Source organism: Branchiostoma lanceolatum, chromosome 6 (assembly GCF_035083965.1).
Source record: "Branchiostoma lanceolatum isolate klBraLanc5 chromosome 6, klBraLanc5.hap2, whole genome shotgun sequence".
Classification (NCBI taxonomy): domain Eukaryota; kingdom Metazoa; phylum Chordata; class Leptocardii; order Amphioxiformes; family Branchiostomatidae; genus Branchiostoma; species Branchiostoma lanceolatum.
The window spans coordinates 17156010-17181101 of NC_089727.1; the positions used below are offsets into that span (position 1 = coordinate 17156010).

At 42.4% G+C, this 25092-nt stretch overlaps 2 protein-coding genes across 6 annotated transcripts in view; one reads left to right on the top strand and one right to left on the bottom strand.

Annotated features, from left to right (window-relative positions):
• On the top strand, positions 1 to 10316 carry LOC136436920 (uncharacterized). Of its 5 annotated transcripts, none has more exons than XM_066431320.1 (15): positions 1 to 101; positions 549 to 633; positions 1356 to 1560; positions 2443 to 2696; positions 3241 to 3591; positions 4248 to 4523; positions 4842 to 5023; positions 5487 to 5659; positions 6554 to 6622; positions 6873 to 6981; positions 7561 to 7700; positions 8045 to 8150; positions 8438 to 8645; positions 9048 to 9163; positions 9757 to 10316. In XM_066431320.1, the coding sequence occupies exons 2-14, from the start codon at positions 573 to 575 to the stop codon at positions 9158 to 9160; spliced, it is 2247 nt and encodes a 748-aa protein (XP_066287417.1). In that variant the 5' UTR covers positions 1 to 101; positions 549 to 572; the 3' UTR covers positions 9161 to 9163; positions 9757 to 10316. The 5 variants fall into 5 exon arrangements, with proteins under 5 accessions (XP_066287417.1, XP_066287420.1, XP_066287421.1 ...); XM_066431323.1 differs by having other exon boundaries at positions 4254 to 4523; XM_066431322.1 differs by having other exon boundaries at positions 52 to 101; positions 553 to 633.
• Positions 9536 to 25092, bottom strand: part of LOC136436918 (kinase D-interacting substrate of 220 kDa B-like) — a 20396-nt gene continuing 4839 nt past the window's right edge. The window contains exons 4-20 of the mRNA XM_066431315.1: positions 24687 to 24731; positions 23731 to 23853; positions 23415 to 23543; positions 22635 to 22817; positions 21246 to 21356; positions 20755 to 20929; positions 20357 to 20524; positions 19554 to 20154; positions 19337 to 19418; positions 18924 to 19097; positions 18524 to 18658; positions 18234 to 18361; positions 17289 to 17460; positions 16720 to 17067; positions 16077 to 16346; positions 15395 to 15533; positions 9536 to 10972 (exon numbers count right to left, since the gene is read on the bottom strand). Of these exons, the coding sequence (XP_066287412.1) occupies positions 10416 to 10972; positions 15395 to 15533; positions 16077 to 16346; positions 16720 to 17067; positions 17289 to 17460; positions 18234 to 18361; positions 18524 to 18658; positions 18924 to 19097; positions 19337 to 19418; positions 19554 to 20154; positions 20357 to 20524; positions 20755 to 20929; positions 21246 to 21356; positions 22635 to 22817; positions 23415 to 23543; positions 23731 to 23853; positions 24687 to 24731 (3540 nt within the window). The 3' untranslated portion in view covers positions 9536 to 10415. The remainder of the gene's footprint in view (positions 10973 to 15394; positions 15534 to 16076; positions 16347 to 16719; positions 17068 to 17288; positions 17461 to 18233; positions 18362 to 18523; positions 18659 to 18923; positions 19098 to 19336; positions 19419 to 19553; positions 20155 to 20356; positions 20525 to 20754; positions 20930 to 21245; positions 21357 to 22634; positions 22818 to 23414; positions 23544 to 23730; positions 23854 to 24686; positions 24732 to 25092) is intronic.

Genomic DNA, 25092 nt, shown 5'->3' on the forward strand with positions numbered 1-25092 from the left:
TGTCAATCATGACGTCTGCGAGGTGAAAGGTCAACACGTTGTGACGGAGTACGCATGCGTTTATATACGTGCACCAGCTGACATCTGTTCATTGTATCCAGGTAGGCAAAGTTTCTTCAGCAAATCTCATTTAATATCTTCTTAGGAAATCTAGGAATATAGGAATTCCCCCTATACGTAGCTGGAATGTAAAGGTATATGTGACCGTCATATATGCCTGGAGTGTCAGTATTTTCGGGCATTATTCGGTGGTGTAATGAACTATGGAAGCTATTGTATATTTTCCTTTTGAAACGCATCTGATTGGTTGTATGATCGTACAAAACATCACACCACTACCATAGGTGTCCATTCAATACAATCTAAAAATTACAACAGGGTACGTTTGGAGAAAAATCTGTTAAAACTTGTTAGATCATTTCTTCGATATTGGATCCGAAATGGCACTTCGTGTGTTGTGGAAAATACGTTTGACAAAAGATCACGTTGTGATATGGTATACGCTGCCCGTTCTCTTAACCACTTGGTTTTGTGTCCATTGTTTCCAGAAAGACTGAGAAGGGACACTTACAATGGCTCACATTTTGCATATATTTGTAACATTCCTTTTGACAGCTGGAGTCAGCAATGGCGGTGAGTCATTCTCCATTGTGTCAAGTTAAGTTTTGTTAAGTTGATGGATACCCTATTGTGACGTTAAAGGTACTAAATACGTGGTCATTTTCTGCCGTTTGATTACATTTCGATGCTTTGCAAAGTATTTACAGCATTTATTATCAACAAAATCTTATAAGTCAGACAAGAAGAATCATTAAAGGCATCCAGTGCACTTTATGAGGCTAGAAACTTGAATAAAAAACTCCAATTTCTAGTCATTCCAACCCAGAGTAAGTCTCAATGACGCTATACCATTACATATCGACATTAAAGGAGCAAAGATACGATGTCGTGTGATGAGAACTGATAGAAACTCTAAGCCCTAATCCTGACTGTCCATCATAATTAGCGGTTCGACCAATGAGAGAGTGACTGCACGTCCGTCAAATGTTTGCATTTTTATGTTTTAATTTTGCATTTCTACGTTTTGACAGAGGTGGGCGGGGCTATGGTATCGCGTTCTATTTACACTAGGCGCGTGAAAATAAAATATCACCATGTAGCTTATTCAAGTTTTGCCGCCTATGAGCACCTTTGATATGAAGTCCGCACGCAAATGTGGTCAACAGTGGCATTAGATGTCCATTTCATAAAGATTACAGCAACTAGAATATTTCCAGCTTTCAAGCCTCATAAAATGCTCTGGGTGCCTTTAACAAGATTTCATCTCATGCCATCTCATTTTCATTTTTTCTTAGCTAATGAACACGCCTTTGTGGTCATGCAGACAGCTAACACCGTGTATGAAGGAGAGGAATTTTTTGCCATCGAAGCAAAGCTTCGCTCCCTAGAGTCGGCCAGTGAAAACTGGTGCAGAGACTACCAACATCTTTGTGCCTCTTACGGCCTGAGACCCACCGGGTGTGGCGAGCTCAGTACGGAGACTGGCGGGGATTATGCCGCGTGAGTCCGCCATTGGTCGGTTTGGGATCAGTGATATACGGGAAATTTCTTTATGACATTCGGGGAAGTCTACCAAATTCAAAAAATTCAATACTGCATTTGGTATTTAGACTTTACTGTAAACCTAAGATTTATTCGTAGATTTTACAATAATAAGCTCATTCACGGTTGCGACTACGCATGTGCAGTGTCAACGGTAAAGGCCACTGAGACGTAAACAAAACCCGTCTGGGCGTTGTTATGCAAATCTAGACAATGTCGAGACGAGAACTGTTTAGCCGGGAGCCTTCATTTTTGACATTTTTGCACATGCGTAGTCGCAACCGTGAATGGGCTTATTACATTAGTTAACTGAAGGCATCCCCTTAAAGATTCACAAACATTACAGACTCTTGTGTCTTTGACACACTTTCTTTAAGTTACGTGTTCCAATTAGAGGGTCATTTCGCTGGAAAATAGCCTTAAGATTCGGTCTAGAATTGGCTTGTCGCTTCTTATTATTACGTCTTCAATATGTCTTGGTTGGAAATGTAGCTACATATGGCTATGGTGATACTGTTTCGTATCGCCAACGTATGCGTATCAGAATAAGCTAGTTCACGGTCGCTACTACGCATGTGCAGTGTCAAAGGTGAAGGCCCCCGGCTTGCAAACAGTGCTCGTCTTGACATTGTCTCGATTTGCATAACAACGCCCCGACGGTTTTTTTCACGTCTCAGGGGCCTTCACCTTTGACACTGCACATGCGTAGTAGCAACCGTGAACTAGCTTATAATGATACAATAAGTGGGATAGATCCCTTCACAAGTACCAGATCAATTAACACCTTATGACATTGATAAAACAATTCCTGTTTACCTACATACTTTTATTTCTCTACAGGTGTAGAGAGGAGTATAACTCAGATCCTTACATAAACAGCGTCTTCAGTTGTCCTCCCAACATCCGGATGTCGGAAGCTGTCAGCATGGCTCTTCCGGTGATCGTCTCAAGCAGACGGACCTTCGGGTTCTTCCGCTGCAGGAATGACACCTGTCTGAGGAACATCTCTAACAGTGAGGAGAGCCTTCCCAGAACATCCGATGCAGCAAACGACAGGATTGTTTACACGCTGTGCAGGGGTGCATTCAATGGCGGTGAGAGACCGCCCATTTATTATGTCATACAATGAGGTCATTCAATTTCAATAGAGAAATTGGAAAACCATAACCTTCTAGGCGAAGGAAATAAGAGGCTATCAATCTAAACCCTTTAACTGCCAGGTTTTCTCACCAGTACAGCTTCTCAGTGCCAGCCTTTTCAGACCCTCTAGAAATAAGGGGTACTGTTTTGATTGCACTAGTTTATGGTTCATTTCCTCTAAAATACCCCCAATATGTTATACATCGATAGAAAGCTAGGAGACTACCCTTTCTATTGGTGCCATGCAACTTTAGCCTAGTAACAGCAGTAATGATTTACAAGGGCAATAATGCTAAGATATTCTACAATAGACGAAATGATTATGCAACAATATGTGATCTTAGCTAGTAGTTAATAAAGTCAGCACTCTGAAAGTACAATATTGTTATCAACGGACGCAAAGCAAACTTAGTCTTACATGTGTGATATATCAAACATGTGAATCTATGTGCCAAACCGGCGCTGTAAAACTGATATGCATATGTCGCACTTGTACAGCTACAACAAATCTCACCACAACAGATGGGACACCCGGGACAGTCGCTGTAGCAGAACACCGAGTCATTACAACGATGCAACACAGCCGTGACGTCACGACAAGTAAAACAGTCTCGGTTGGTACCAGCACATCCGGGCAACACAGCAGTGACGTCATGACAATTACAACAACCTCGACCGGTGCCAGCACAACGGAGCAACACAGCAGTAACGCCTGGGAGATTACAACAACCTTGTCTACAGCTTCATCAAATGTTACAACACTTTTGAGCAGTACCAACACATATTCTGTGACCACAGCAACCCCGGACGTATCGACCACTCAAGTCATCGCAAGTACTATAAAAATAGGTGAACCTAACAACAAACCTTTTGCAAATATTACAGAATAGAAGTAATAATGTTAAGAGATGTTATGTTAGATGTTTTAAACATCAACGAGATATACATGTTATAGCATGAGTGTAAGTAGATTAAAGTCAACCGGCTGTCAAATTTACATCAAATGTTGGGAATTTCAATTGCGAATTGCGAAACAATTGCATCAATTGCGAATCTTGGGGGAATGGCTTTCATTATGCGTTCTTAAAGGCAACCCAAGCAATATTAGGGTCCGAAACTCACACTATTACAATGTATAGCGACGTCCATGATGCAAAAATATGACTTCGTTGTAATGTAAGAACTCACTGAAAATCGTCGCCAGATTTTTTGCAGGCTCCCGAATTTAAGAGGGGATCATCGTATGTCATGTTTTTGCACGGTTTGAAAATGCTCAAAGTATGAAGTTATTGCACAAATGTGCTAGACAGTGTTAGTAAATGTCACTACAATAAAGATTTCAGCATTTTTTTATTTCTATTTTTTGCCCTAATATTGCTCTGGTTGCCTTTAATGATACAAGAATGAATGAATGAATAAATAGATAAAAAACATAACTTGATTTAAGTAAGATCACCGTAGTTTCTCTTTGTTGTTTCTCTTTGTGTAACAAACTAATCTTCTAGCACCAGAGGGCCTCTATAATTTGGTGATGGAAGAAGTCGGTCTGGATTTTCTCACGTTTTCCTGGAGCGTATCGGCAAACTTCTCGGTGTACAGTTACCGCGTGCGCTACAGCATGCTGGGAGGGTCGTACAAGGACCTGGCCCCCTCCCCGGCCAAAAACGACACCAGGGCCTCCATCCGGGACCTCATGCCTGCCACGCCTTACCAGGTCACAGTGACGTCATTCGGCAGAGACGGACGACCAACTTCTGAAGTCAGCACACGTCAGATCACAGGTAAATATGTGCAGTCGAAACAGTATTTATCTTTCTGCCTATAGGAGTAGATGCGATCATGATACACTGTGTGTGACTCTTATATGCTTTAGAATGAATTGATAGAAACTACTCCACTCCGGAGGTGGTGCCAAAAAGAGAACAATATAAAGTTTGAGTTTTAAAAAACGGACCCACATTCCTTCTTCTCGTTCCAAAATGCCCTCTCTCCCGTTCCATCAACATTCATATCTTAAGCTTCCGTACTTCTTTTTTGGCGATACCTCAGGGCCGGAGCCATTTTTCGCTTGCTAATATTAACGTTACCGACTTTCACAGACAACAACGTGGTGCACGTATCATGTGACCAGTCGCACATGGAGGTGTCCTTCCCCTTTGCCTCTCTTCCCGGGGTTGATGTGGCGGGAATGCATCTCATCAACTCCAGTTGCCTAGCGACCCTTAACGACACGCACGCCATCTTGCGGACAGGTCTGCAGGACTGCGGAACGATTCAAGAGGTGTACTACATTGTGATTTTACGATGTTTGTCACTTCAAAGCAGGACGTTGGTACCATTTTCGTTTAGATCTAACGGGATGCTCTGAAATCAAATAAATTTGTGTTGAAAGCATACTATATGTATGATTAAATTGAGATTTATCATCCTGTCATTGGTTGTTCGTCCGTCAACACAAGACATTGTTTTTGTTTATAAAGGCTAGGCTTCCAGGTTAACAATATCAAAAACAATTCAATTTCTACAACTAACTGGATAAGATCCAAAGATTACTTCTGGACGTTTTGAGTGACATCCATCGCTCTTCTTCAGCGTCACAGAATGAACTGGCAGCAAGAGTCAATACTAGTACGTATATGAAATAACTGGAAAAATTGATTGAACATGATCATATGTCCGGAATTAATATCCGAATCTTATCCAAGTATCGAGGAACTGTTTTGTATATTTTATACGAAACGCAGGTGTACGGACACGACAAGTTCGTGTTCACCAACAAGGCCATCGCTGACGCAATCGTCGACGCCAATGGAGTGAAGCGAGGTCAGCCGTTCAGTCGAACGTTCAAGTGTACTCTCGTCCGAGTTTTCGGCGTCACGTTTTCGAACGAGATCTTGTACGCGGTTCCAGACTCTAGGTGAGTTCCACTGGTTTCTTTGTCAACCCTTTTTGTGACTGCTAAGTTTGTTATGTGGTTTGATACCACATTCATATCGATGCACAGCGTGTTAAAGGCACCCAGAGCATTTTATGAGGCTTGTAAAATGGAAATATTCTAGCTACTGTAATCTTTATGAAACTGAGGTTTAATGCCACTGTTTACTACATTTGCGTGCGGATTTCTTTTCAAAAGTGCGCAAAAGCATCACAAAAATAAGCTACATGGTGATCTTTTAGTTTCACGCGCCTAGTGTAAATAGACCGATACCATAGCCCCGCCCACGTCCGTCAAAACGTAGAAATGCAAAACTAAAACATAAAACTGCAAAAATATGACGGACATGCAGTCACTCTCTCATTGGTTGAACCGCTGTGATGGACAGTCAGGATCAGTCTATTAGGGCTTGGATTTTCTATCAGTTCTCACCACAAAGCGACATTGTATCTTTGTTTAATGTCGATATGGAATGGTATAGTGTTATTGAATGACTAGAAATTTGAGTTTTTTTATTCACTTTTCAAGCCTCATAAAATGCCCTGGATGCCTCTAATGGTTTAAACATTCCTGAGTTGGAAACTGAAACTACGTAAACCACTAGATATTCAGCACAACATTCAGTTTACTCCAATTGATTTGTTTTGGAACAAAATAATCTAGACTTCCATGTAATGACCAGATCAAATCAGTACCAGTGCCCCTTGTTTCTCACACTATGGTGTTTGTTTGTTTGTTTGTTTATTTTTATTTCACCAGGGGAAATCTTGTCGCCAGCAGGCGGTTTTCAAAGAGCCCTGGGGGGAAAACCCCAAACAAATTTGTTTACCAATCCCTCTTTTTACTCCCATCATCTTGTGGTTATGTCATAACAAGGGAGATAATCCGGCCTGAAGTGAAATTGTTGGAGGCATTGGACGGCTTGCAGATGGTCTACCCGCCTATGTATGCAAATGTCCTTCTTTATGCCGTACTCAACATGTAAACATTGAAAAAAAAATCACAAGTACATTACTTCTTCTTAAATCCACCAGTCCGTTTCCTCTTACGCTAACTCCATTTTTGTGTTCATTTAATTTTTTTTCTTTTTGATTTCTGTACGTTTTCAATTATATAACATTCCCACTGAATTGATTTGATCTGGCCATGGAGAAGAGAAAGTATCTGAAGATGCTCGTTTTCTTCTGTTTCACAGATTTGCGATCGATATCGAAGACGCCAACAACACGTTTGTGTTCGACATGCACCTGTTCACGTCATCAGATTTTGTGCACAAGTATGAGACCCTGGACTACCCCGTACAGGTCAGTCTAGTCCAGTAGCACTTAGTTCAGATGCGGCATCAGGAAATTTAGGTCCATCCTTGTTTTGAGCGATATTTGTCGTGATCTTTTTACTATAGTTTGGTGTCCAGTTTCAGGCAAAAGGATGTCGGGCATTGTGATAACGTAGCTGAACCATCGCAGTCGATATTTTGATATTACGGTACTTCAGTATACAGTGCAATATATATTGAAAGTTCACTTGCAAGTTCTTGCTCGAGGGTTAATTTCAACATGAATCGATGTATATGAAACAATGTATATTAAACTGTATATCAAAGGGATACAAACAGTGCAAGTTAGCAATGGTGACAAGTGAAACAAGTGACTTTTCTAAAACTGCTACGGAATGAGCTTTTGGGTTTGACTTTTTTTGAAGCAGCGGAAGACGACTTGGCCCACTTTCTCTGCAACGAGTGGGTTTTGAAATGTTACCACGGTTGTAGTCTGTTCTTTTCGTCAGTAAAATATAGGTAAGTCTCCTAGTGTCAAATTGTACTCGTGTTGTTATAGGACGTTTCATCTCAATGACGCTTTCGATGCATTCCGGTCTATCTTCAGGTGTTGCCGTCTGATCGGCTGTACTTCGGTCTGACATCTGGGACCACGTTATCAAATATGGAACTATTCGCGATTGACTGTCTGGCGACACCGACCGTAGACATCAGCGCTGAACCCAAGGTTTACATCATTCGGAACGGGTAGGTATCTTCACCTACTAACCCGACTTACGTATGCACGCGTTCGCACACACTCCCCCCCTCTCTCTCTCTCTCTCTCTCTCTCTCTCTCTCTCTCTCTCTCTCTCTCTCTCTCTCTCTCTCTCACACACACACACACAAACACACACACATAGAGACCCATCCTTACACAAATGCTATTTGTAAGACCTCTGCTATATAGCGTGATCTTGGTAAGTTACTGTTGAATGCATTTGACCCGACTAAGCCTCACAACCAATCTAATTATTAGATCACCAATCAGCTGCCAGGCTGTTTATTTTATCTTCATGCATTCATTTCTTTACTGTTTTTTATTAATGCAGTTGCCCAGTCGACCCAACCCTGCGGACTCATGATGATTCAAACGACCCGTTGACCTTGCATTTCTCGGTCGTAGCCTTCACTTTCCCGAACTCCACGGACAACATAGTACGTTCTGTTTGCACACGACACTCTCAAACAGAAACGTCTGTGTGATACCATATAATCCAAAAACGTTACGCTGTATCTGCTTAATCAAAAGATATCCTGTCGTGTACAGTTAAGGGATTATAGCTGATCTGCGGATACATTTGTGCATAATCAAGTATTTATCTGTCCTCATATTACGGAAAGTATCGCTTTTATACTCTGAATATTTTTTGTTATTTGTATTTATGAAGCAGCTCAAGCCCTGACAGAAGAATATGCGCCCCTCTTTTTGGTTCCTTCTCCAGCTGTACCTTCACTGTACCATGGTTCTTTGCATGATCGACGACCCCACATCACGGTGCGCACAGGGATGTATACAACCTGACCAACGGCGCAGGCGCAGACGAGCATCCTGGCAGAACCCGGATGTTGACACCTGTCAGGGCTGTGAGCATCAGACGGCGTCAATCAGCCAAGGACCACTGATACTTCTCCCAGAATACAACTCGAAAGGTCTTTTCAGTAGCATAGTGTTCCTTCTTGATCTTAAAAGTTATGAAATCTTTGAGGAAGAAAAGGTTTTCTTGGAGATGAATTCTGTTTCCGTTCAATGAGCAGCAATGGTCAAACAAGGACTGTATTTCAACTTTGTTTCACAAATATTTATATAGAGTCACAAGCGAGCCTGGTGCAACCAAGCAAACCAGTATCCTATCTTTCCTCATTGAGTGTTCTTGGCAACGTTGTTCTGCGACACTGCACAGCCACCAGTGACAACAGCGTTGCTCCATGAATGCAGACTGAATAACATGTTGTAACCAAGTTGAGGTGATATGTATATTGAATGATATTATAAGTAGATACAGCGTAATTTGAGATAACGATGATTATGTTGATGTCATCTCTTCCCTTCAGAAACGACCACTCTCATCATGCCTATCGCCCTGGGTGTTGTTGCTGGAATCGCAGCCGTTTTGCTGGTGGTGGTTGTATTGCTAGCAATGCGATACCGCCGCGCCTTCGCGTGATAGGTAAGACGGTACATTTGACACCAAGGGGTGTTTGCAGTCACATGACTATGACGTCATAAGCGCCCGCCATGTTGGCAGGTTATACACGCATGGGGCGTCATTATGTAAGAAACTCGTCAATGTTTGTTTACCTTTTGCATAACATATATTCTTGTTGGCTACGTATAGACAGAGACAACCAAAATATCTATGAGTCCATTCTTAGAATCATCTGTACATTTTGAAAAGCTTGTCGCCATTTTGAATCTACTCATGTCACCAACATGGCGACGGCAGTTATTCAGAAAAAAAAAGCGATGCAAAATGTTGACTAGTAGTAGTTTGTCCTTCATAGAACAAGCCATGGGTCAAAAAACCGACACGAGACAGCTGTCAGATTGTAACTATTTTCAACCACTACCTTTCAAACAACAGTTTACAGCGGTATTTCACTTTGAATGCACGGCAAGAAACAAAACATACAGTCATAGCGTCACCAGATTACTAATAATCTCACAGTAATGCGGTAAGATAACAATGATGAAAATCAAGTTATAAAGTAGACAGTAGAAATTATTACTTTGTAATAGTCTGTACTTTTTCTTGTACACAAGGTAATCAGTGTTCAAAAGTCAAGGAGGGAGGGCGAAGTCAACATCACAGCCAACGGTGCCGGCCTAGACAACAACCACAGAGAAAATATTGATTGAATCAAAATCAGTGCTCTTAACCTATACACCTACATTGAATCCTACTTCAATCTGAACACAAATAAAGGCATATCAAATCCTAGTACACTTTGTAAACTTGTAAAGAATCTTATTTCCTTCTGTACACTTGTATAAAGACAGACAATGTATATTTATCATTGAAACGTTGAACTTTCGAGCCTATACTGGCGCAATCTATAGACTTGTAAAGCTACGTTGCATGTCGGTGGTGATATTGATTCTCTGAGGAGGTCATACATATATAAACCGGAAGAATCTACATGGAACTTCTCTGACATTTTATATGCGAGCTCAATCACTTTAGTTTTACAAAGACCTTAGAATGTTAAATCATAGACAGCTACATTTCTCATGGTCATATTAACCTTGTTATATCATATTGTGGTCTGCTATCCAAATGTCTAACATACAATTGAGTAAAAGGCCAATCCATGAGCAAAATATGACACTGGTGCCCACATTTTTGAATACCAGCGTGGTTCTTACTCTACTGACTCCAGAGTGACTATTCAAAATGCTACAAATTGCATGGTTGCTTGCGACTATATACATGATTCCCGCTCTGTTGATATCGAGGCTAGAAAAGGAACAGATGGGCTTTCCTCTCCGTCCTCACTCACGTCATCAAATGACTCGTTGGACAAAGATGGCGACTGTCTCAGCAGAGGTGACCTGTCGTCTGCACAGCTGTCGTGTTCCTCCTTTTCACCGGGTTGCGCAGGTCCGTCTGATAGGGACGGAGTTTCCGTCTCGGTTGAAGGGTCGTCTTCCTTGTCGTCGTCCGTTGAATGGCCGTTGTTTGCTCCCAACATTCCATTCTCCCTTCTTTCATCAACGCGTTCATTGGAAATGGCGGGCTTGTCGTTGTTAGTGGCGTCCTTGGCAGTGGAGTCGTCCGTGGTCGCAGACAGCTGCCGCTGGACGTTCCTGCAGACTTCCTCAGGCCCTTCTTCCACGATGACGTCAAGGTCTGAGTCAGGACCAGGGTGGTTGTCATGGATACTCACCTGGTGAGACCGTCTACTCGGGGTGCTGACCTGAGGACGGTCTTGTCTTGAAGAAGCTCCACTGAGATAGTCTGCTTCTTCCTCCAGGCCATCTGGAACCGCAAGGTGATTTTATTGAGGTTTTTCTGACCAAAAACGTACATTTTGGCCTCCTGTGCTCTGGAAATACATCCAAATGACCTGAAATTTACTATGGGGGTACATTGAACAAATATTCAAAGAATCCCATTCGCACTTTTTGGCATACAACACTTCAAAATACGATTTTAGAGGGTGTTTTGGGGAGAACATCGGCTATTTTCCTCATATGGGGTCACTGACCTTTAGGTCACATCTTTATTCATCTGGCCAGGTGGACTAATTCGGTCAGCCAATGAGAGAGCGCGATGTAACACGGATTTATCAAGCTCAACCTGATTGGTTAAAATAGTCAATTTAATTAGGGGCATACTCTGACAGGTACAGACACAACTTCACTACTCCCTGGCTCCCATCCTTGCGCTGTTATTGTTGTGTCCTACTGAAGTTAAGTGCAATTGAGAAGGTTCAAAACTTTTCTGGTGGTATTTTTCGACACACGCGGTGTTTTTCTTATTTTAACACTGCATGGAAACAAAGATTTCCACAAGTTAGCAAGCTTGGACACTATGGCGAAACCTGACATTTCCTCGCTATGTACACGAATTTTCTACCCCTGTGTCACCAAGATTGGACACCAGTGCACACAATAGTGAACACAAAGTGTCCAAAGTTTCCCATGTCGGGACGTTGACGGAATATACCTTATGCTAATGAAGAGCTCATTTGCATATTCTATGCAGAAACTTATGTTTGCTTTACGATTCATACTACGGATGTCATGTTAAAGGTGTAGGTCGCTTCAGGAAAGGTGAATGTACCTGAATGTGCATTATGATGAAGAGGACCTCATTTACATAATTTATGCAGCGATTTCATATTTCCCTTACAGCGTATGCTACAGATGTCATATCGGAGGTGTAGGTACCGGTAGCTTCAGGAAAGGTGAATACAACAGAATGTGTGCCATGCTAGTGAGGGCCTCGTTTGCATAATTTATGCAGAGACTTCATATTTCCCTTACGGCATATGCCATAGATGTCATATTGGAGGTGTAGGTTGCTTTAGGATAAGTGAATAAAACGGAATGTGGATCATGCTAATTAGGACATCTTTTGCATATTTCATACAGAAACTTATATTTCCCTTATGCTAAATGCTACGGAGGTCATATTTGAGGTGTAACGTTAGATACGTTTAGGAGAGGTGAATACACCTGAATGTGCATTATGCTATTTCGGACCTTATTTGCATAATTTATGCAGACACTTCATATTTTCGTAACGGTTTATGCTGCTAGAGACATCATATTGGAGGTGTAGGTAGCTTTATGACATTTGATTATATGTGACAAACTGTATCTATCAGCTGGCTAACTCATCTATTTTGCCAAGTTCTAATATCTCCAGCCACATCTGAAGCCTGTTAAATTAAGGCTACTGAATGCACTGAAACAAAACCTTACTATTCTCAATGTGGTAATATCCATGGAGGCCCTGTCACACATATAAACACCGCTGACACTACCTCCTACACCACATTCCTACCTTACATAAAGTGCCCTCTGAAAACACCCTGACCAACTGCAGCTACAACAAGAGTTCTACGACCTCATACCTTCGCGAAATGATTTTGACCTTTATGACTGACGTATTAGGAGTGTTTTTCATCAATCAAAAATCATACCAGTTGATCCTCCTCACCCAAATAACATAAGTTGTCCAAACCTCCTTGTTATGATTATGAGCTTAACAAAGAAGGTTATGCTAACATTTTTCATCAATAATGCAAATAAGCTCCTTATTAGCATAATTTGATTCAATGGTGTTCACATTCACACAACTTCTAAATGCAACAAGTATGAAATTGCCGTTATTTACTAGTATGGAATGATAGTAGTTTCTCATGAATTATGCAAATTAGGCCTACATTTGCATAATTTCTATCTATTGACATTCCTCTCTTCCTCAGTTACAAATGTCACATATTTGAATAGTCATATCATGGAACACAGCAGGTTTTTAAAATTGCCTCATTAATTATAATCTGATTTGCATAATTATCATCCAATCATACAAAGCATCACATAAGCTATCTACATACCAAAAATCATGACCATCCATCAAGCCCATCTCGAGTTATATTATTTTCTCATTGATTATGTAAATGAGGTTCTCATTTGCATAGCTGATATCTATTAATATTTCTCTCTTCCTCAGTTACATATGTCACATGTTTGCGAGTCCTATCATGGAAATTGATGAATGTATAAACTTTCCTCATTAATTATGCAAATTAGTTACTGATTTGCATAATAAGTATCCAATCATGTACATCATCGCTCAAGCTATGTACATGCAAAAAATCATGACCTTCCATCAAGCCCTTCTTGAGTTATTCCCTTTCAAAGTCTGAAGCAAAACCTACCCCTGCAGTTCCAAAAAAGTTGCTAGGGGGCCCAAGCCTATACCACTTACTCTCTGCCCAACGAGCTATCTACCACTTAAAAATCAGTTCCATAGCATGTCCACAACACGAGATATCATAACATGAAGTTCCGCTGCAGTACCGTAACAAGCCGATAGGGGGCCCAAAATCTAATCATTTTCAGGTTTCATCGAGACCTACCAACATACCAAATACCAAGACAATCCTTCCAAGAATTCTCGACTTATCGTGTTCACTAACAGACACACAGACATGCTCGGTATTCCCATGCTGTGGCACTGCATTAATGACTGTTCTTACTCATATAAGGCCGTGTATATCCAACTTTGGTCAAAATTTGTATGTTTCAGTCTTTTAATTGGTGTAAGGAGATATCTTTGTGGTTTGGTTTCACATGCTCCGAGTGGACTCTTCCAGGCTGGGAGTAGGTCAAAGTTGACGATTGTTTTCGTCTGTCAGCTGTTACGAGAGAACGAGCTGGTCAACTGTCTATTTTCTTTGCATGATTCTAAAGTAGACAGATGTGGCTTTCTGGTGCATAAGAATTTTTGGGGCTTGCAATTAAGGTGAATCCTTTTCTGAGCCCTTGTTTTAGTGCTTTAAAGCATTACTGCATGGGCAAGCCTATCTCTTGTATCTGCCCTACAGCTGGCTGATAGCCAATTTGTCCCTGGCAGCTGCAGTACATGTAACTGACAGTTTCCTGCCTGCCTCATGACCCCTCATGACCCCTCATGACCAACTTTGCCCCCAATCTACCCGTATCAATATCCCCGTCGCAACCAGAACGCATAGTAAAGCATACAATTGAACACATTTTTACACTTTTCTCGTTAATTATGCAAAACACTTCGCCCAAAATCTAATCATCTTGAGATTTGCCACATACACACCGACACACCAACTACGACAACAAACCATCCAGGCGTTCTCGACTTATTCTGTTCACTAACAGACACACAGACAAGCACCGTCGCATAACTTTCTCGACGAAACCATTCGTCGCGAAGGTAACAAGCATCACAACAACTTCGTCAGCTAGACATCTTCATACGCACCAAATACCTTTCACCCAATGACACTAGGTTGCAATAACCTTCGCCAATAAAAAAGCACAAAACACATTTAAAAACCTAACATGTCACCCCTCTTACCCACAACCTCACCCACTTCCCGACTGATTGTGAAAGATTACAACATTGTCATTTCACGTCAACCACCTACCTAAATCCAAAATAAAACACACTACCATCACAAACCGACAACATTTTGTACCCTGCACCAATTTTAAAAGGTTCCTATCCAGACTTCCACCAAACATACAAATCTCTAACCCACCTATCCATCGTCTCACAAAACACTTCAGCCTATTGCCAAAACGTTCCAACTTTCCATCAGCACAAATCTACTCCACATCCAACATCAAACAATTAATCAAACAACGACTTCCCTGCTATAACACCTTACTACCCTCCACGCCTTCTTTCCATACATAACAAATCACTTACATTATTTCCGCATATCCAATCCACATTACCATTATACATTTGCATCCTTCATAACATCCCACCCAACTATCAACCCATCCATTGACGAAGGTATTGGTTCGTGGAACTCTTGTTGTTGAAAGTTTTTGGCTAAAAATGACGTAAACGATTTCAAACACCAACATTGCAGACATACAACAAACGTTAGCCTCTATGCCACAGTCGCTTTTTGCATGGAGAGGGAAATGGGCGAAACATGTTGCATTTGCTCCCGCAAATGTTGCCTTTCTAGTATCAGAAGCTTATCTTCTAATTCTATGGCTGATCTTGTATCCGAACAGGACCTTTTCGTCTTCATGTTGCTCTCAACATGGCTGAATGTCATAAAATCCAGTCCCATATAGTTATGATATTCATCGTGATATTCATTGTTTTCATGATAGAATTAGAAAAATATCCATATACATTGTAGTTTTCACTGAACACCAGCCTTACGCTTACCTGATGACTCGCCCTCGTTTAGAAGACTCGTCTGATCCAGTTTATGTTGTTTGACCTCTGTCTGGGCTCGGGCGTAGCCAATCGTCTGCCGGATCGAGAGGTCAAGGTTCACGGTGTAGGGAAGGAGGTCCTCCATATCCTGAGGTCAATTCAACATCTATCTTAATAGAATGCTAAACTTTCTTCCAACACTAAGGTATACACTGGGTCCAATTTTCGACGAGCAATGTTGCTTTCTACAGGATCAATAATGACCAATCACTTCCGAACGTAAACTCGCGAGAGTTACAGAGTTACAGTAATGTCACGTGTCTGTAACTCTCGCGAGTTTACGTTCGGAAGTGATTGGTCATTCTAGATCCTGAAGAAGCGAAAAGTGGTCGTTGAAAATTTGATCATGTGAATACCTTAGTGTTGGAAGAAAATTTAGCATTGTATTATGATTACTACCAACCAAAGAAACCTCCTTGTACCAACACAGATGACCTTCCATCAACCTCCTGTCTATCTGTTAGTCCTGTGGGTTTTTTTTCATTCTTGTCAGACGAGAGCCTTTCTTGCTCTCAGTACAATTTAATATAGCATATGTACTATATTTAATGTGTTTGCACGCTGACATTAAAGCATTTACTACAAAGGAGCTAAGCTGATAAGGATAACAAAAACAAATTCTTTGACTCACCTCCACTGTGAACGGGGCAAAGGTCAAAAAGAGCTCGAACATTTCGGGGTCATCATCCAGCGGGTTGAGGTGGCTCCATTCCTCCTGCGTACTGATCTCACCTTTGACCCTCTCCAAGAAGATGTCCACCAGTTTGTCGTGCATCTGAATCCCCCGCTGTAGAGTCTCCCACCTCCCGAGCTCTCTTCTTTGGAAGAAGTCATCAACGTACTGGATGATCCAGCTCATTCTGTAGGGCCACTGCTCAACAAGCAGCACCCATCGTGCAACCTAGCAAAACAATGTGGTCTTGGTAAGTCAGAATCTGTAGAATTTGTGCCTCCTGCTTCTAACACGGTGGAGCATTCAACTACCAGTCTATCTACCGAGTTACCAGAAACGTTTTACGTTGATGTGTATTGTGACAGTTAACAGTTAACAACAAAATTATCGATACCATTGTAATTGTCTTGACAAGGCTATAAATACATTTTGTTACCCCTGTACGTGCTAAGCATAACGTTCAAAGCTTTCCATCTGCAGATACATGTAGCAAAAATAAATGGCGTTATGACATCGTTGCCACGGGCCTATTTCAGACGAATGTTCAACATACTTCAAATATCAAAAGCTCATTCCGGTTTCAGAAGAATGTTTAACATACCTGTTTTGGAGTGAACCTTGTCAGCCTATCCCGCTGGGACAGAACGCCTACTGAGACGCACAGGATGTTGAAGAGGCGCCGGATGTGACGTGGATTTCCGGCTACGTAACGAATGACGTCGTCCTTCTGCAGACTCTTGATGGCCTCCGTTAGAAAGAGGTTCTTGTCGGTGATGACGTCACCCGACTGTCCAACTGTGTACATGTTGAGACCTGTCTTGCCAGATGTACTGCGCATGCGTACTGAGCCATAGCTTGTCTCTTGTGCCACATCGTGACGCCACAGGAGAGAAAGCTTGTGCAGCCCTTTACTCAAAGCTTCCTTCTCTTTACTGTTCAGTACCATTGCCTGCGAGAAAGTCGGGAGAGCAATGTTAAAGTTGAAGGGATATAATTCTGTTTGCATCTTGGATAGACTAGACAGACTCGAGGAGGAGGGGGTCTTCTGAGGCCGAGAATATTGGATACGGAGATGCTCTCAACTGGCAGGCCCTAAGGCCTACCTGGAGAAGATGTAAGATCTCCCAAATCATTAACTGTTTTGGAAAAAAGACTAAAATTTTTTCTCACTTTTGCTGCCTGCTTCGCCCTTGCTTGTCCGGCCTCCTGCCTTTGCACGGCCATGACCTTCCGCTCGGTGGCGGACATCTTTGCCGTGTCCCACAGGAAGCGTTTTCTCTCCTCCGCGCCCGGATCTGGCAGGCAGATGGGCAGCTGAACTATCTTCTTTAGGTACTCGTACCTAAGTGTAACACAAGTACAGGGTGAGGAGTGAAACCTGGCTTAGAAGGAAGGAAGCAAGAATGATGCCGTATTGAAACTGGTAGATACAGCCGGACTCCTCCTAGCGATAGACTATGTGCACTCTGTAATAAGAACTCTATAGAAGATGAAGAACATTTTATTCTAGAATGCTCACTGTACAAAGATTTACGCATCTCTTTGGTTAACGCAATACAACTAGACCAGAGATATACAAACTTAACAAATGACAAACTGTTCACATACTTGATGTCATCGAATAATCAATATGTAATTGAGAAACTCTGTGAATTCGTGTACACATGTCTCAAGAAGAGAGAAGTAGCGTGTAAACTTTAGAAGTAGATAGAACATAGAATAGTTTTCTTCATTTTTTTTCTGTTATTACAATGCACAATTGTATTACTTATAATGCATTTAGCCCGGAAGGGCATGAACATGCAATAAACATGAATGAATGAATGAATGAATTTAAATGAGAGAGTCTGTCCATTCGGCATTTTCCAAAGCTTGTTTGTTTGAATGTTTACCTGTTCACTGATACCAACGAAACATCGAGAAAGCGAAAGAACAGCCATGACATCTCATTTCTGGTGGATCTGACAAGAGTGTTCCCCTGCGACAGGCCACTGTTTCGTTTTAGGTTGCGTTTAGAAAGCATGTGAATGGAGACATGCTTTGAGAAAAGAATGGTGCTGTGAGACTACACTGTATGGCGAAAATGAGGACGTAGTATAAGCACTACTATTGTACCCGTTGATGTTGGCGTTCCTCATGACGTCACCAAAACTCTCCTCAATGCTCTTGACGACAATCCTGGGGTCCACCGCCAGGAGGGAGATGAAGTAAGAGTTTGGGTCGGACAGGAGGATGCCCACCGCCTGGAGAAATGAGTTTGTACATATATAATTTTCGGTAATTTCAATCATACCTAACCTAACCCAACCCAACTTAACACAATCAAAGTGGATGGTTATGACTAGTGACCTTTTTCTAATTACATAACAATAAAACATCTGTCATAGATAATGGTTACGTTTCACCTCAATCACTTTGATGACCCTGTCTTTCGGACATCTGTCCAAATCGTCCACCACGACAACAACCCGATACTGCTTCCGACGGGCTGCCTCGAAGTACCGTAACAGGTATGTCACCACCTTAACTTCTGTCTTCACCTGTGTTAAACCACGATTAGAAAGTTCTAAGGACTCTTACAGAACCTTACAGAAGAATAAACATGTACAAGATTTGAACTACAAGTATGATTCTCTATAGCTTCTTTTACTGTGTATTCAACACACTTACACGTGCAGCCTCGAGCTCTCGTGCATTCCCGTTAAGCTGTACTCTAGCGAGAGACAGATCTCAAAATGGCGCACGAGTTCGGAAACTGGCCTAACACAACTTCAAAAAGATCTCCAGATAGACAAGGAGACTTGCCTTCGCCATGAACCCCAGCTCCTGGTCAAAGTTTGGTTTCGTCGTCTGAGCCATCAGCCGAGCTCTCTGCGAGATTGCCATCTTCCTCAGGAACGACCAGATCTTCGTGGCGTTTTTCAACATTCCAGCTCCGAGTGCAACACCGCACAGAACCTCTACTATACTGGTCGCTATCTGCAGATAACAAGAATAAATGGCTTCATTGCATCATTGCCACGCAATGGTGATTGAAACTATTTGAAAGTGCTTCCTAGACCAGGAAGAAAGGGAGTATCTTCATGTTTAGGTACTAAATATATTGAATTATATATAGAGCAATGTCATTGCAGATGGCAATAGATAGCACATACTAGAGTTGTCTTACTCATCCGCTTCTTGCATTTCAGAGGTTGACACATGATGCCAATGCTTACCAAAACGGGGGTGTCTCCTCTGATACCAAACAGCACCGCCAACACAATCATCACCGTCCCCAGAATTGCCGTGATCAGCAACCTGACGAACACATATGATATTAAAGAATCGTCTGTGGTACAATAAGACAGCTTAGCACAAACATAAAAAATCGGCTGCTCCTGATTCAAGATTCTTCATTCAAGAGCAAAGAACAACGAAGTGAACAACACATACTTGAACCAAACCCTCCCCGTCACTGGTGGTCTCTCTGACGCCATGAACTTGTCGTGGATGGCGCGGTACAACCGGGTCGTCCATGGACCGATTTCTGTCTCGACTTCATCACACAGCTTGGTGACGATCCCTGCCCAGAGCGCAGAGCAGCCGGAGTACTCCCAGGCGTTGAACTGCACGTGGATCACCTTCACGTGGCCAGGATTGGGAGGATTAGTCTCGAGATCCGGCGGATTCAGCAGATCCAGCCAGATCCCAATCAGCTGAAGATGTCTCTTTGTCCAGTGTAATCCGGGAAACAGCGTCACTAAAATCCTCTTCACATCCTTCCTCTTCAGATACCCGACAATCACGCAGGTGCAGATGGTGGATATGGTCCCGACGATCAGAACAATCTTGAAGATGGCGCGGTAGTACATGTAAGAAAGAACGCCACCTACCAGGGTTGCCACGAAGAACAGGAACGCCAAGATGCTCGCACACGAGGAAAATGGGAACGGCGGAACGGGAATGGATCGCAACCTTTTCGTTGTTATCTTTGAGTTATAACGCTCGATTTCCCGTAGTTTTTGTGCCTTTGCTATATTTTCATCAATTTCATCTGAAAAATGTAGATGGCAAAAAAAATCAGGGCTCTTAGTTCGGGATCTATAAGAATCAAAATACGGCATGGTTAGAATCGAGGGTTTAATGTTTGCAGTCTTATTTGTATGGCCTATCAATTCTAACTCACTACAAACAATCTATAGTAAATCAATGAAAGTCTTCGACTGAATGAAGTTGAAATCATAGAATGTACTCACGTTTGACCTGGTTGAGGATGAAGGACTTGCCCGCCCCCCATCGCGCGTAGATTCCCACAGTGATGGGCATGGTAGTGGACTCGTCCGTCAGGATGTCGGCAACTGTTTTGGCGTACACCCAGTAGCCCAGGGAGTCCTCCTCGAAGTGGCTGTCACTCTTCAAGCTCCCTGTAAAAGAAACATCATCACATCCAGCAGAGAAAGGGAGAGTTAAACTTTTCCAGAATGTTAATGATGATATTCTGGCCTCTAGTCGCATCATCGAAGGACTTTGCATGATGGCTTTTCTACTGTATGCATTTAGTCCAACTCACGAAAGAGACACGGCGAAAGAGACAAGGAACACACGACCCCAAACCCAAGTCCCTATTATATATATGTGCATTTTAAAGACTGACCGACGCGTTTTGCCGCTCCCATCAGTGTAAACTTCATGTCGTCGCCCGCCACGTTTTCCACCGTCAGCCCCGCCTTGTTCTTGACATGAAGTAGGTCAGAGTTCATCTCCAACAGCGCCTGCGCGAACTTTTTGGATTGATACCTTTGGTGTACGGCGATGTGCAGCGGTGTATTCTGTAAGAAACACAATTTTCGTCAATCTTGCGAGAAAAAAATACTTCACTTTTATCGCGGTGTATCAGGTCAGGTAATACGTCGATTCACTGTTTGAATTGCGCATGCGAGACGTCAAAGATGAAGGCCCATAACTGTAAACAGTTCTTTAAGTCTAGACTGTGCTTAATACCATGTACAGATGTGTTTTGTTCATGTTTCAAAGGCCTTGGATTTGACAGAAAAACACAATGCATCTTACTGCACCGCTAAACCAGATTATACATGACCACATGGTTTGAAGGGACGAAATGTTCATTATTTAGTCGTCACTTACCCCCTCTCGATCTCTGATCGTAAGGTCCTCCACCGTCCACTGCAGCTGTCCCACTAGCACATTCAGGAAAGCCACGTTGTCAACCCTCGATGCCTCCCAAACCATGCTTTCCTGAAAGACATAAGTTACTTGCTCTCATAGACTTCAAGGACAATTGAATGTAAATATATTGTAGACATCTGCGTTATCACCATACATTCTTCGATTCTCTATCAATGCCGTCAGTGAACGGGCTATAGGCTACGGTATTTATGTTGGGGACCCGCCGCGGTACATGTTTTCGCTCAAATGCTCCCGACGACGGATTCTCCCGTCATCCTTTGCGTTGCTCACTCCGGAAATGCCCCCTCATTAGCGCGACGGTTTCTCCCGTCGTCCATTGCGCTAATTTACCTCTTAGTCTTACTACGGGGCTCGCTGTTCGGCTTCGCTTCCCTGCTCGTGCCTTCGGCATCACTTCGGGTTTCGCTCGGAAGCTCGGCACGGGTGATCTCCGCGCCGAGTACTTTGTCACGATTGGAACTTCAGCAGCTATTCAACGATAATACCTTTGCTTACCGCCGCTGTGGTCAGTGCCAGCCACTATTCTGCCACCCCCCTCCCATTCGTTCATAAATGTTGCAGAAAGGTCTGACCATCTGAAGCTACTGGGTACTGTGGGTGACAAACATAATGAACATTCAGTCATGAACGTGACCATGAGTATAGTCTAAGTGCTCATGAATATGATACTGTAAATGTTCGAGTGGTTTTATTTCGCGCTGAGGCGAAAATGGAGTGTTCGCGGTGGTTTTAGGTTTGCGGCAGCGCTATAGCCCCATAGTGCTACAGTATCGGACAAAAATGTTAGCGGCGGTTTTAAGTTCGCGTTGAAACCGCGAACATAAAACAACCGCGAACATTTCCCCATTTACACCATGATTTTACTTATTATTTTATTATCGGGTGGGCCGACTACTCTCTCTTCGCAGCCAGGGGCTGAATTGAGAGGAGCGCACATTCGGCGGGGCTGCATCACAAGGGTCTGTAGCGACTGCACGCCGGGAAGGACCCCTACTCTTTTCGATAAGTGCGGTGGGCTCTTTAACGTGCTCGAGGTGTGGCTCTCCTCAAACACGGGACCTCCATTTAACGTCCTATCCGAGGGACGTCCCTAACCGAAGCTAGGTACTCATTTACACCTTAGTGGAGTGAAGAACGTCGTGTAAAGTACCTTTCCTAAGGACACAACGCCAACGGGACAAATCAGTGAACCCCGGCCTCGAACTCTGGGTTCTAGGGCCAAACACCCTGCCACTGTGTCACCGCGACGCCACAATCCGGAGGTCAATCAGACGCCATGATCCGGCGGTCAATCATAAAATATGCTAATTTCAGAACAAGCCGTACCAGATCTTTCCGCATAGTTGGGTCCACCCAGTTTAGAAGTCGGTCGGTCGTTGTAGATAAAGGCCCGGTGACTCCTTGTTGCTTCATATTCTGTTGATACTCCACTTCGTACTTGAGCAGCAGGAGCTCCAGGATCTGCCCATGGCCGAACCACGTGGCCATGTGCATGGCCGACTGGAGATCCTTCAATTAAAGGTAAAGAAAATGTGACCTTCAGAAACAGTAGATATTTGTATCTCATGGTATATCCTAATTTAACGGTTTCCCCATTTCTATAACTTGCCATGCCCGCGCCAATGATACGGCATTTTCCCAATGAAAACTTTTTCTCCAATGTAGCCAAACAGTAATTTTGGCTTGACATCATCTTGTAATGAAACATATTTCATTGGATTTTCTTTTAGTCTTATCGACGAGTGACGGCACCAATCTGATGTTCAAGACATAACGTTATGTCTAACAAGACAAAGTAGGCACAAGAAGTGTCTGTAGGACGCAATGATGGACGCCTGTCATGTTAGGGATGTATATATATATATGTTTAAGTGTGTTAAGTCTTTGTAATTATCAATTTGTAAATATCAACGCCATTCAGACTACCTTTCGTGTGTCTGTAAGTTTGGTATATTATTGGCTTAATAAAGAAATTGAATTGAAAAAGTTGTAGGAAAGATGACGTTCGGTTGTTCTCTGTAATTTCGCTTTGCTGCTTCGAAGAGAGATCAATTCTCCAGTTCGCAATGGGATTATGAACCCGACTTGAAAGGCCCCTCAACTGACCTTACTGCGCACAAGTGCGTCAGCACCAGATCGCAGAAGGCGGGAAACAATCTTGGCCTTCCCAGCAACCACCGCGCAGTGCAATGGCGTCACCTCCTGAAACTCGTGCTCACTGACAACGTCTGCCGACTGCAAAGAAGATGAAACCGACTCAGTACTCAAACACTTGTCTTTTCTTCAAGTCAAGTAAAAATCAATTAGTAATTTCCTTAACTTTTTTCTTATCTCTTGTATCTTTGACTGAGTTTGTTGCAAATTACATTTGTCGCGTGAAATCAGTGCACCGAACCGTGAGTAGATGCTGTGAAACGCTTACGTTTTGGGGAAACAGCCGTATCGTTTTCTTCTCATTGACGTCATGTCCGGCTTCAAGAAATTTGTTGACCTTCCCCATGTCTCCAACCAAGGCGGCAGTGTGCAGGTCTTTCACCCTGAGTGTCTACGAGGGGTGATCAATAAGACCTCGGTCTCACCCAGAAATAAACGGGTGCACAGATCAAATTTTGGGGCATAGGTATACAGTATAACATCTTTTAGCAATATCCACCAAATATCAAATTATTGTGGTCAATACTTTCCAGTCGACGTCCATTTAAAAACAGTTGGTAAGTGGCGAGAAATGCAAGGGTGAACTGTGATCAGAGCTGTGTGGGTGGAGTTTCTCATGCCATGAATCGGCATAAAATCTTCGAAGACAGTCAATTTTTGTCAAAATGTTTGATGAACATTCCCTTCTTATTTCAACTAAAAAGAAGCGGGTATCTGACTTTCAGCAGAGCAAGTCGGCCCGCACACCTCAGGTCGCAGCTCAATTATCCATGTCTTTATCCTGCTACCTCACTTAACGTTACTGGATGTCACGTGAAAATTGATGATCACAACGATTTGAATTTTGGTAGACATTCATTAAAGCCTTTATTCTTTCAAATTATTCCCCGATATTTGAGTTGTGCACCTTACTTCTGGGTGAGGCCGAGGACTTATTGATCACCCCTCGTATGTAATAACGGAAGGCAAAACGTCAGAGATTTACAATGTTTATCAAAAACATTGAAGAGTGGATTCAAGATATGCCAATGCAAAGGGGTTTCGAAAAGTTTTCCAGGAACCAATTAAAGAACTCAGGTAGACACTCTTACTTCACCAATATAATTGTATTGTTCACTGGTATCCACATGTCTTCCGTAGATTCTCATAAAACAAGACTATCTGAAAACATTCAAATGATGAATGACGAGGAGAAAACCCTTAAAAAGGAAACTAAAATATTACCTTAAACCCAGGTAAAATTGACCTTGACCCCGTGCCAAGGCCGTCCTGAAAAATGGAAATTTTGTAGTTAATGAAAGTATATTGCTTGCAACATTCAAACGAAAGAATGGATAATGTACCTCAAGTTCTTTAGCAACACACACAAAGCACTTTCAAAGCTAGTAGAGTCAATTCCAAGACATCAAGAGGGTTTTTAAATGATATTTGTTATTAGTCTGAAGTATTTTAAATACAATAATATCTAAGTCACAATAGTCCTAAATGTTTCAAGAAAATTGAAGATGAAAATTTGAATTTATTTGAATCCAATTTCATATATTTGAAACATTTTGAATGGGACTGCACAAAAATGTCTTTATTTAGAATAATTTGCAAATGTCTATGTGATTCTTCTAAATTTCAAAAT